Source organism: Chanodichthys erythropterus, chromosome 20, assembly GCF_024489055.1.
Source record: "Chanodichthys erythropterus isolate Z2021 chromosome 20, ASM2448905v1, whole genome shotgun sequence".
In the NCBI taxonomy this organism is placed as follows: Eukaryota; Metazoa; Chordata; class Actinopteri; order Cypriniformes; family Xenocyprididae; genus Chanodichthys; species Chanodichthys erythropterus.
Genome location: NC_090240.1, coordinates 34,780,082 through 34,793,485, shown reverse-complemented (window position 1 = coordinate 34,793,485; position 13,404 = coordinate 34,780,082). Strand labels below are relative to the sequence as shown.

Sequence of the window (13,404 nt, the reverse complement as noted above, 5' to 3'; positions counted from 1 at the left end):
TGCTCAGATGCGCATTCATGAATTTTTTTGACACGTCTCACCAGCCTCACCTCAAACCGCCTGCTTGTTTTACTGGAACTATTGCAGAGGTTGTTAGAATAATAATAACATCCATATCATTGGGCCTTGTCCTGAAACAGTACATGCATATCAGATGTTTAAACTTGACTAGGAATATTTTGTGCCTCTGTTAGGAATGCTTGATCAAGGATGACGATAATAAACAATCTTGTCTGTTGCAGAGATATTTTTGAAACCAAAATTTCTCAAGGACTATGAAAGATAACCATGAATGTTTAGGCTATTGCAAGTAAAGTAAAATTCCCTTTGATATTTTAAAACTTAAGAGAACATGGATTCAGTTCAGTCCATGAAGAAACAATCTATGATTTATGACTGAGGGATGAAAAATCCTATAGACATTAAAAACACGTGTATGAGCTTGTTTTAATGATATCTTGCATAACCTTTAGCAGTTCTGAACCACAGCAGCTACTGAAGAAAAACCAAAGCATTTAATTAAATGAAATAAAAATGAGACTGCATTTGTGTGGTATAATTAAAACCGCACACAGTAGATGAAAGTATGCCATTAACATTAATCGAAAGTTGCAAATAATCACTACTAATATTACTATCTGATTAATATATAGCCCAATACTAGAGAAACTTAAGCTAGTCGCTAATTAGGCTAGTTAAAAAAGGTGTTTTAATGGACAAATGGAAAAAATGGTTTGCCATAGAGGGTCAAAAGCACGACCTGCGTTCTCGTCCATTCAGAAACGCTATTTTTTAAAACACAATTCTTCTCAATTTTGATAGTATTTGAACGTGTCAGTTGTCAAGAACTACACAGCATGTAGAAGTGTTTATGTGGATTTACTCTGAATAAGGGGAGGGTTTGAGATCGTGACGCACCGGGCGCATAAACACTTTGTGAGTGTGTAATTTGAACGCATACAGACTTCTTCACTTCGTATGCAGATGTCCGTGAATATGGCGATTGTTTGGGGGAATGCACTCATACTTGTGTTTGTGCACTTTGTAGGTAAGTATCTTTTCAATATAAGATTACATTAAATGTCTAACGTCTAACAAAACATTAGAATCAACAACTTTAAAGCTGTAACGTCAGACACTGCGAGAGCTCGATGTGGCACGCTGTGTATTCATTTAACGGATCACGTTTCAATATTTGACACGGCACCGTTATTCCAGCCACTTTATTAATGCAACTGTATATTTTTCACATATCATATTAATTTTACTGGTAATATTTTTGAACAACTTTAACTGTTAAGTTTGATGGACACCATTTAAATATGCTTACCATTCATGTAAACCATTTTATCAAGGCTACTTGATGATTCTGTAGTTTCATGAATAGGCATAACCATAAACATAAAGTTAAACATAAGGTCATTTAAGCTTCATAGATGCAAACTCCTCACCTTTCAGTGAGAACTCACCTTTTTGAGATCAAAAGAGGTCACCTATGGGATTTGCATAGATCCAATGAGAAAGTGTGGTGTGGGGGGTAATATCTATAATGGGTAATATTTTATGTATTTGAGGTCTGAGATGTGGCAAACTGTATTGCTGTCTAATCAGCAAATGAAGAGTTCAGATGCCATGTGAAATTTTCTTCTAAAACGAACATGTTTATGTTCAGTTATTTCACTTTAATGGCAATGAAAAGGACCTATTAATTGCCATTAAAGTGAAATTACTGAACCTAAACATACAAGCTTGATAAAAATGCTCAGTTTAGAAGACAATTTCAGATTGCACTTAGAGGCTTTTTTTCTGAACTCTTCAAATATTGTCTTAAATATCCTGCATAGCACTTCATCTTTTATAACAAATGTTTATTTTGGTCAAATGTTGCAACAATATGTTAATTTTTGTCATGAAAAATTACAGTTTTGGATATATAGGGTAATAAAAAATAAATAAAAAAACTACAAATGAGCATGTAGCAAATAACTTTTAAAAAAAAGTTCCATGCACAGCATGCTCTCACCTTTTTTCCCCCTTTCCTGTTTGCATACCTGAAGCTTCAGCTATAAGTCTAATAGGTGAAGGTGTTTTCTTATGCATACCTTAGAGATTGTTTTTTTTAACCACATGTTTAAAATAGATTTACTGCCATCTAGAGTCATGCATTGCATAATCTTCCAGTTGCAGATCATTGCTACTCATAACATTCACACTCAAAACACTTGAAATGAATTATTAAACTTAACACAGACTATCAGTATTTATATCACGTGACCCTGGAACACAAAACCAGTTATAATTTTTTGAAATTGAGATTTATACATCATCTGAAAGCTGAATAAACAACAATAGAACAATATTTGGCCAAGATACAACTATTTGAAAATCTGAAATCTGAGGCTGCAAAAAAATCAAAATATTGAGAAAATTGCCTTTAAAGTTGTCCAAATGAAGACCACTCACAAAAATATTTTTTTGATATATTTACAGTAGGAAATTTACAAAATATCTTCATGGAACATGATCTTTACTTAATATCCTAATGATTTTTGGCATAAAAGAATAATATAAGATAATTTGTGACATATACATGTATTGTTGGCTTCTACAAATATACCTGTGTGTCTTATGACTGGTTCTGTGGTCCAGGGTGTCACGTTTAGGCACAGAGACAAAAAGGTAAGATCCAAACGCAGCTTTAATTGGGAAATCCAAAAACATAATCCAGGCAGGCAAGGGTCAGAGTCCACAAAGCAGTCCACATAAAGCAAATTAAACAGAAACAAAAGCAGATGACATGAAATGAAACCTCAATGACAAAAGCAGAAACAAACAAGGTATAAATAGACAGACACAAATGATCAAACGCAAAACAGCTGAAAGCAATGACGGGATGATGAGTCCGGGAAGTGGTTTATGGGAAATTAAGTCCAAAAGAAGTGAGAAACAGTCCGGGTTGGAGTGCCCTCTGGTGGCTAAATAGGGCGCTCCAGCTTGTGTTCATGACACAGGGTCACATACTGATGATTAAGTGATTCAGTAGCAAGAATATATGTTCTTTTTTTAGTACGGCAGCCAACATGCATATACTTAACAGAATCGGCATTATCTAATCATGTGACAGCATTTTTCATCACTATCATTTTTGTGCTTTGAAACTCTCTGTTTCAGTGTCTCAAAGACATTATCAGTGTGGCGAACCAACCAAATATCTGGACAAGCAGCTGGACAACAAATATCTTCACAAATCACTGTTCAATGACGGGGAAAAAGTGGCTTATAAATGTTTTCCGGGTTATTCACAGTCGGGTGGAAGTCGAATATCACGCTGTACGAAAGGACGCTGGACACTGTTGGACATGATCTGCCAAAGTGAGATGGATCTGTTTATCTATGTCTCTAAAATATCTATTATTTATTCACTGCACTCAATCTTTTCATATTTTCTCATTTATTTTCACAGAGAAAAAGTGCAATGCGCTGGGTGACATAGAGAATGGGCAATACAGTCAAGAAGGACGGTCATTCGGCGATAAAGCCATTGCGATGTGTAATAAAGGGTACTGAAACCTTATTTTCATTCTTCATGTCTGAAGTCCATGAATATGTGAAAACATGGTTAGAGCAGGCAGAATAAGTTACCAGGCCAATAATGTTTCCCTTTCATTATGTCATTTTTCTGTCATGTAAATGTTTTCTCATGCAGATATGTTTTGAGAGGAGGAAGAGTCCGTATGTGTGTGGAATCTGGTTGGAATGGGACAGACCCCATCTGTGAGGGTGAGTTTAACCCTTTGTCTTTTAAAATCATCAAAACCCTTCGATTTACAATTATAACACTCAAAACTTTCTAGCTATCACTCAGCCACACACTCGTGAAATGCAATTATATCTTCTAAAAACCACAAACTATGAAAATGCATGACGCAGTAGCGTTTCAACAGACCTGCATTAGATGTAAGAGGATTGTGTGGCAGTAAATCCCCTTTAATCTAATAAGTTTGACTCAAATCACAGGTGGGTTGTATAGGACTTGTAGAAAGTAAACTGGCGTCCTCTAGTGGTGAATACTGGTAATTCATCATCATTCATTGGCACAATGAATTGTTATTTTTTCTTCTGTTTTAGTGTCAAAGATCATCTGTTCAGCACCTGACGTGGCAAACAGATGGATTAAACCTGAAGAAAGGACACAGTACACTGTCCAAGACACTGTAACCATCACCTGCAGTGAGGGATTTGATCTGATTGGCTCGTCAGTGGTCACATGTGGACCAGATGGCCAATGGCTGAACTTGCCTGAGTGTCGCCCTAAAGGTAATTTAAGCTGTTTTCACACTTGGGCTGTATCTGAAATTGTATAATTCCCTACTATATAGTAGCAAAAAACAGTATGTGACAAAAGAAGTATGCCTAAATTCACAGTACTCATAATATATAGAACTTACTTTTTAGCAGTCGTTAATTAATTTCAAGAAAGTATGTGATTTCAGATAAAACCCTTAATGCATGCTGCTCGCTAAAGGTGGTTTCTTGCTCTAAACTCAGTTGAACATCAGGAAGACGTTGGACTCAAACATTGAACAATGTTAGTTACATTTTGGTGAAATCAGGTTGATGTCAAAACCCAACATTGGCTTGATGCCAACCTCCAACATTGGATAGACTTTGAAGTTTGATTGGAAATAAAAATGGAATGGAAAATGAAAATGAAAAAAAGGTTGATGTCAAAACCCACTATGGGCTTGACACCAACCTACAAAACTAGATAGACGTTGAATTTTGATTGGAAATGTAAATCGGGTTGATGTCAAAACCCAACGTTGGACTCCAATATTGGACAGATGTTACATTTTAGTGAAATCAGGTTGACGTCAAAACCCATCGTTGGCTTGATATCATCCTCCAAAATCGGATAGACTTTGAAGTTTGGTTGGAAATGAAAATGGAATGGAAAATGGAAGTGAAAATCATACACCAAACTTCAACACTAGATAGACATTGAATTTTGGTTGGAATTAAAAATTGTGTTGACATCAAAACCCACCACTGGCTTGACACCATCCTCCAGCATTGGACAGACATTGAATTTTGATTGGAAATGAAAATCAGGTTGATGTCAAAACCCAACGTTGGCTTGATGTCAACCTCCAACATTGGATAGACATTGAAGTTTGGTTGGAAATAAAAATGGAATTGAAAATGAAAATAAGGTTGATGTCAAAACCCACAGTGGGCTTGACACCAACCTTCAAAACTAGATAGACATGAATTTTGATTGGAAATTTAAATCAGGTTGATGTTAAAACCCAAAGTTGGACTCCAGTATTGGAAAGTTGTTAAATTTTGGTGAAATCAGGTTGATGTCAAAACCCATCGTTGGCTTGATGCCAACCTCCAACATTGGACAGATGTTACATTTTGGGCAAATCAGGTTGATGTCAAAACCCATCGTTGGCTTAATGCCAGCCTCCAACATTGGACAGATGTTGAATTTTGATTGGAAATGTAAATTGAGTTGATGTCAAAACCCAGCGTTGGATTTATGTCAATTTCCAACATTGGACAGACATTGAATTTCCGTTACTTTAACATTTACCACTGTGGATGATAAAATTAAATGAATGCTAAAATGTCAATCTTTGACGTTAATATGATGTTGCCATGAAATGTTTGAAAGATATTGAACTTTTAGCTATGTAATACCATGACTTAAAACCAGAAAATATCAACGTCTAATGATGTTAGAATTTAACATTGTGTAGTATCCGTTGTTGGGTTTTGGTTACCGTACCTAAAATGTTGGTCTTTGACATTAATATGATATTGACATCAGATATCTGGTAGACATTGTATTTGATGTTGACGTAAAACCAGTTAAATATCAACGTCAGCTGTTGTCAGTGTCCTTTAGCATGGTCTGTTTTTTGATGCTGCTCCTTTAAGAATAATGCTCAATAAATCAATAAATGCTCTTTTTGGAGTTTTGATCCCTGAAAGTTCTTGTATGTGTTCATAACACATCAAGTCCTGTTATCTTAAAACATAAGGAAACATTGACCTCTTTAAATGTCTTGTGTATATAATATTCACTTCAGTCTTTCTCCTTGTTTTTCTTTCATTTGCCGATGATCTCAAAAGTTCAGTTCTCAAGAGTTTTAGTCCAACATCCCATTATCAAAACATGTCCCACTCCTGAATTGGGAAAAAGTGGTACAGTGAAAGAGCTGAAGTCTGTTTACGTGCCGGGAGACCCCTTATCCGTCACCTGCAATGAGGGATTCATCGGATCTGGAGATTTCATGTGCGACACAAACGAGAAATGGATCCCAAATGAGCCGAAGTGTCAGAGTAAGTACAGATGATTGAATGTTTTGGGGAAAATTGTATTGTATCCAAGGAAATGTGATGATCTAATATTGTGAATATTGTGCCTGGAGTCATTTTATTCTGATAAAAACAAGCTGGTAAACAAATAGAAATGTTAAATCCTTGCATGTCAAATGAAGGAGTAAGAGTGTTTCGTGCCCTTGTTTATTATCAGTGATCAAATGTTCAGCACCTACTGTGGCAAACGGAAGGATACGTGGATCTAGAGTTCTGTACAAATACAGAGACATTGTGGACGTCAGATGCAATGAGGGCTTTGATCTGATTGGCCCGCCACAGATCACATGTGGACCAGACGGCCAATGGCAGGGCTTGTCTGAGTGTCGGCCTAAAAGGATTTCAGATACTGGTAGGTGCATTATTGTGTTGAATGGGTTTCAAACATTAGTATACATTGTGGTCACATGAAGGGCCGACTTTAGTATTCTTTCTGTTGATGAGATCAGTGAATAATATAGGCAAGATTCAGCGCCTAAACTCAGTTTGTTTTTTCTCACAGGTAAATGCGGTCCAGCTCCATCACACCCCAACTTTGAGCTCAGAGACTGGTCCCCCACACTGGAAGAGTACCCATCTGGTTCTCGCATTCGTTACAAATGCGTTATAGGACACCGCAGGGCCAGAGGGAGTGACAGTATACGCTGTCAAGGTGGCCAGTGGACAAAACTGAAGCTCCATTGTGAACGTATGTCATAGGACCTTTAACTGCATTTGCTCCCACTTATTATTTTGAAAGATCCAAGGATTCTCAGTAGCTGTGTGTGTGTGTGTGTGTGTGTGTGTGTGTGTGTGTGTGTAGCTTCAAGAGAGCAACCATACTTTTTTATTTTCTGGATCTTATTGTTATTCATTTAATTATATAATCATTTATCATATTATTTATATTTATCATTTTTTTTAAATTGCATTCGCTTTGATATAATAACTTGTTGGATTTTTGCTGGTCAGACTGACATTATTAAATAAATCCTGCTCATTTATTCTACACTGCAAAACTGATTTTCTTGTTTTCCAGTACAAATATATAAACATTCTTAAAATCAAGATACATTTACTTGAGAAGCAAAATAACTTAATTACTAAGTTTTGTTTTCTGAAAAATGTATCAAAATGAAGTGACATTATGCTAAAAACGAGAAAAAAAATTTTTTTCGCAAAAAAATTTTTTCGCAAAAAAAATCAAGAAAAATAGATTTAAACAATAAGACTAAACGTGTTGAGCTTTATAACAATAATTAGTTTTCTTTGTATAAATATATAAAAAAAGATGTTCCCTTTTCTATTAAAATGTAAATATTAAAGCGTCTTTGGTGTTTACAAGATTTCTACAAAATAAAACCGGAACGTAACGTGGGTATGACGCAATTGACAGGCGACTCCTGGAAACGCCGCTATCCTTGGTTAAAAATCGCAATTTTCTCACGATGTACAGTATTATTTATTAACATAAATAGTTGGAAACATCTAAAATCTATAACACTGGCCTTGTGGTTTTTGGATATTTTACTGCAAAAATCTTACATGTTGTGCCTTTAATTCAAAGGGAAAACAAGTTTATTTTCCCCTCCCACTGGCAGACATTTTTTCTTGTTTTAAGCAAAGATTCACTTCATTTTGATATTAACAAGACTTAATATCTTCAATCATTTTGATTCTTAAGAAAATGTATCTTGATTTAAGAATGTTTAGATATTTCTACTGGAAAACAAGACAAAAATACTGAGGAAGACCATCATTTTCTGCAGTGCATTACTTCATCTCCTGCTTTCTGCTTTCATATTCAGAGACATGGATACCAGACAAAATGCACATTGTTAACTTTTCTGATGTGTTGGAACAATCTAACAACATGTTTATATCAAAAGGGAAAAAATGTGGATCTGCTGGAGAGATTTCCTATGGTCGCTTTGAGTACACGGGCGTGTCATTCGGACATACAGCTAAAGCCATCTGTCAAGAAGGGTGAGATACAGCAAGCTCTCTTTGTGCTTTATGAAATGTACACAAGACACTAGCTTTTGGAGCAGAGCCCTTGTTTTAGTTCAGACAGTGTACTGCCAAAATAGACAGAATTTTAAGGTATATAAAGAGGTAAGAATCTACAATTCCTTATTTTAGGCACATCTGAAGACAGCTTTGCATGTATCTGCTGTAGAGAAGTCAAGTGCAATGCAAAAGAATTGTTGATTATAATTATAATGTATTCAATACTAAAATGGAAACCAAAAAGCTGTTTTATAATAGTGAAGGCAGCTCACTAGTGTTTGGAACAGAGCCATGATCTCATTAGACATTCACCCATCTTTGTTTCGTTTGATCGCTCTCTGATCACTCTCATTAGGTATGAGCTGGTTGGCCCACAAATGCGGACATGCCGAGATGGAGGCTGGGACGGGAGGAACCCTACATGCGAACGTATGATGGTTTCCTGAGATTTTTTTATTAGTTGATTTCAAATATCTGAATCTCAATGCATTAAATAACAAAATTGCAAACCAAATGACTATTTTAGAAACAAAACAAGGGTTGATTCCTATGCTCGAGTCAACCTTGAATTGAGAGCTATTCATAGTCGAGGAAGTGATTCTTTTGGAGTCGACTCCCATCACTGATGACAGTGTGTGTTTTGCAGCTGTGCACTGTCCTCCACCTCCAGAGGTCAAGGGCGCTGAGATGTTTGACCCCGTATATGAGCATGTTCCCTTCGGTCACACGGTGTCCTATCACTGCCGTACTGGCACAATGATTGGTGCAAGAGATATATACTGCACACAGAAGGGCACCTGGAGCGCCCCGCCTCCTGAGTGTAAAGGTACAGATAAACTTTAACCCTCTCCTCTCCTCCCCATGGAAAAACACATCTTCTGGGGGGTCAAAATGACCCGGAGCCTAAAAATTATTTTCAGTCTGATAAAATATTATCTTAAAATGTACACGTTTCTTTTATTACAGAAGAGGATTAGGGCCAAACAATAATAAAAAAATAAACCATCTTGAGATTAAAGTTGTTAAATTTCAAGAAAAAAGTCGAAAAAAAAAGTTGAGGATAATGTCAATAGTTTTTTCATATATAACATTTTATACAAATTTGTTCTCGCAATTTAACGACTTTTTTCTTGTAATTTAACAACTTTTTTCTCATAATTGAATGAGTTTATTCTCAACATTTTATCTCGACTTTTTTCGCTAAATTTAACATTTTTCTCATAATTTAACAAATTTATTCTTATAATTTAACGACTTTTTTCTTGTAATTTAATTACTTTTTTCTCATAATTGAATGAAATCATTCTCAACATTTTACTCGAAATTTAAAATTTTTCTCATAATTTAACAAATTTGTTCTCGTAATTTAACGACTTTTTTCGCGAAATTTAACATTTTTCTCAGTATTTAACAAATTTGTTCTTATAATTTAACTACTTTTTTCTTGTAATTTAATGACTTTTTTCTCATAATTGAATGAAATCATTCTCAACATTTTACTCGAAATTTAACATTTTTCTCATAATTTAACAAATTTGTTCTCGTAATTTAACGACTTTTTTCGTGAAATTTAACAACATTTTTCTCATAATTTAACAAATTTGTTCTTATAATTTAACAACTTTTTTTCTTGTAATTTAATGACTTTTTTCTCATAATTGAATGAAATCATTCTCAACATTTTACTCAAAATTTAACATTTTTCTCATAATTTAACAAATTTGTTCTCGTAATTTAACGACTTTTTTCGCGAAATTTAACATTTTTCTCATAATTTAACAAATTTGTTCTCGTAATTTAACGACTTTTTTCGTGAAATTTAACATTTTTCTCAGTATTTAACAAATTTTTTCTTATAATTTAACTACTTTTTTCTCGTAATTTAACAACTTTTTTCTCATAATTGAATGAATTCAACATTTTACTGGAAATTTAACATTTTTCTCATAATTTCACAAATTTGTTCTCGTAATTTAATGACTTTTTTCACGAAATTTAACCTTTTTCTCAGTATTTAACAAATTTGTTCTTATAATTTAACTACTTTTGTCTCGTAATTTAATTACTTTTTTCTCATAATTGAATGAGTTTATTCTCAACATTTTATCTCGACTTTTTTCTTGAAATTTAACAACATTTTTCTCATAATTTAACAAATTTGTTCTCGTAATTTAACGACTTTTTTCGCGAAATTTAACATTTTTCTCAGTATTTAACAAATTTTTTCTTATAATTTAACTACTTTTTTCTCGTAATTTAACAACTTTTTTCTCATAATTGAATGAATTCAACATTTTACTCGAAATTTAAAATTTTTCTCATAATTTCACAAATTTGTTCTCGTAATTTAATGACTTTTTTCGGGAAATTTAACCTTTTTCTCAGTATTTAACAAATTTGTTCTTATAATTTAACTACTTTTTTCTCGTAATTTAATGACTTTTTTCTCATAATTGAATGAGTTTATTCTCAACATTTTATCTCGACTTTTTTCTCGAAATTTAACAACATTTTTCTCATAATTTAACGAATTTGTTCTCGTAATTTAACGACTTTTTTCTCATAATTGAATGACTTTATTCTGAACATTTTATCTCGACCTTTTTCTCAATTTAACGACATTTTTCTCATAATTTAACAAATTTGTTCTCGTTATTTAACGACTTTTTTCGCGAAATTTAATGACTTCATTCTCAACATTTTATCTCAACTTTTTTCTCGAAATTTAACAACACTTTTCTCATAATTTAACAAATTTGTTCTCGTAATTTAACAACTTATTTCTCATAATTGAATGACTTTATTCTCAACATTTTATCTCAACTTTTTTCTCGAAATTTAACGACATTTTTCTCATAATTTAACGAATTTGTTCTCGTTATTTAACAACTTTTTTCTCATAATTGAATGACTTTATTCTCAACATTTTATCTCGACTTTTTTCTCGAAATTTAATGACATTTTTCTCATAATATAACAAATTTGTTCTCGTAATTTAACGACTTTTTTCTCGTAATTGAATGACTTTATTCTCAACATTTTATCTCAACCTTTTTCTCGTAATTTAACGAGTTTATTCTCAACATTTTATCTTCGAGTTTTTTCTCGAAATTTAACAACTTTAATCTCGAGATGGTTTTATTTTTTTATTATTGCTTGGCCCTAATCCTCTTCCGTATTTTATAAATGTTTTGGTGTTTGTAACTTTATTTACCTCTTAATTGTATAATTTTATTATTTTAATTGAAATTAGCTCTTGTTTTTTTTTATTTTTTTTAGTTTCACAAAAACCAAAAAAGACCTAATTCCAGTCCAATTCTAGTGAAACCATCAAAAATAAATCATGCATTCACTCATTGAGTGTCTCTGCTGAACTCATTTGGATAAAAAATATTACATTAATTTGCATTTTATGATTAATCTGGAATTACTGAAGACTCCTTTTAGGCAGTTCAGAATCATTTGTTTTTTTTTTTTTTTTTTTTTGTGGGGTGAAGAATAGCTTATATTTATTGTGCATTTTGTTATACGCATATTCTTCATTGTTTTAGTACTTTATTACCACAAACTTTTAATTTGAAAACATGAATTAACAGACTGTTTCCTGTGCCTTTCAGACATTGCCTGTCCTCACCCGTATGTGCCACGAGGATCAAGAATAAGGGGATTAAGGTCTGTCTATAAATTCGGGAACACAGTGACAATCGCCTGCGATCCTGGTTTAATACTTATTGGACAGAGTTTCATCACCTGTGGCCCAGACGGGGAGTGGAAACCAAAACTTCCAGAATGTGAGCAACGGGACATAAGATTCAACTGAAAGACACACAATACAGCTGGCTGTCTTAAAGTCATAATGAAGCTCTTTTCTATGAAGATTGTTTCTGCCATTGCATAAAACTTTTGTCACAATCACAATACTGACTTTTTCTGATGCAGTTATAAAGTCAGAATTGCAATAAATAACTCAGAATTGCAAGATATAAAGAATGCAATTCTGACTTTTTTCTCGCAACTGCAAGTTTGTCTCGCAATTCTGACTTTTTAACTTGCAATCATGAGAAAAAAAGTCTGAATTCTAAGATAAAAAGTCACAATTACCTTTTTTAATTTTTATTCAGCGGCGGAAACAAGTTTCCATACTTTTCTTATAATATTTCAGTAAAAGGTGCAGAACTATTTGCTATTTACTCAAGAGTATTTATTGTCATAAAAGAAGTTTTCTGAGTGAGAATAAAGCACTCTGATTTTTCTTTTTTTAATTTCATGACTTTTTATGTATTCTGTTAATCTACAGCATTATGGATACTATTTTTATAACTTGTTTTTGTTGTCAGAATTGCAAGAAAAAGTCAGAATTGTGAGATATAAACCCACAATTTACAAGAAATAAAGTCAGAATTGATATAAACATGCAGTTGCGAGGAGAAAAAGTCAATTAGAGAAAAGTCAGAATTGCGAGATATAAACATGCAATTGCGAGAAATAGTCAAAATTTCAAGATTTGAAGTTGCAATTGCCATACAGCCCTTTGCAATAAAGTCAGAATTACGAGATATAGTCAAAATGCAATTCTGACTTTTTTTTCTCGCAACTGCAAGTTTATATCTTGCCATTCTGATTTATTTTTTTCTGAACTGTGATATAAACTCCCAATAATGTGTTAAAAAGTCAGAATTGTGAGAGAAAAAGTTGCAATTACCTTTTGTTTTGTTCAGTCCATACTTTTCTTATAACTGTATTTCATTAAAATGAGCAGAACATTATTTGCTCAACAGTATTTATTGTCATATATACAGTATTTTCTAAGTGAAAAAAAGCACTCTGATTTGTTTTGGGTTTTTTTTTTTTTTCAGTTCATGACCTTTTATGTATTCTGTTAATCTACATTATGGATGCTATTTTTATGACTTGTTTTCTTGTTTTTAATAAAAAGCAACAGAGATTGAGACCAGAAACACTTGGTTATTTAATCAGCACAAAACATGCATAAAGCAACAAATGTTACGGTAACACTTTACAATAAGC

At 33.3% G+C, this 13,404-nt stretch overlaps 1 protein-coding gene across 1 annotated transcript; it reads left to right on the top strand.

Annotated features, from left to right (window-relative positions):
- The first annotated feature begins 911 nt into the window (after positions 1-911).
- LOC137009157 (complement receptor type 2-like) lies at positions 912-13,324 on the top strand. The gene is made up of 12 exons (XM_067371127.1): positions 912-1,048; positions 3,172-3,372; positions 3,464-3,560; positions 3,707-3,780; positions 4,129-4,317; positions 6,142-6,351; positions 6,545-6,739; positions 6,890-7,075; positions 8,256-8,352; positions 8,732-8,805; positions 9,023-9,202; positions 11,994-13,324. Exons 1-12 carry the CDS (start codon positions 979-981, stop codon positions 12,194-12,196), a joined length of 1,776 nt encoding a protein of 591 aa, XP_067227228.1. The 5' UTR covers positions 912-978; the 3' UTR covers positions 12,197-13,324.
- The last annotated feature ends 80 nt before the right edge of the window (positions 13,325-13,404 follow it).

Excerpts from the sequence above, each read along its gene's own strand:
- LOC137009157 (XM_067371127.1), top strand. The coding sequence starts at position 979 with ATGCAGATGTCCGTGAATATGGCGATTGTTTGGGGGAATGCACTCATA. Across the intron at positions 3,561-3,706 it reads ATTGCGATGTGTAATAAAGG|ATATGTTTTGAGAGGAGGAA; the intron begins GTACTGAAACCT and ends TTTCTCATGCAG. Across the intron at positions 7,076-8,255 it reads ACTGAAGCTCCATTGTGAAC|GGAAAAAATGTGGATCTGCT; the intron begins GTATGTCATAGG and ends TTATATCAAAAG.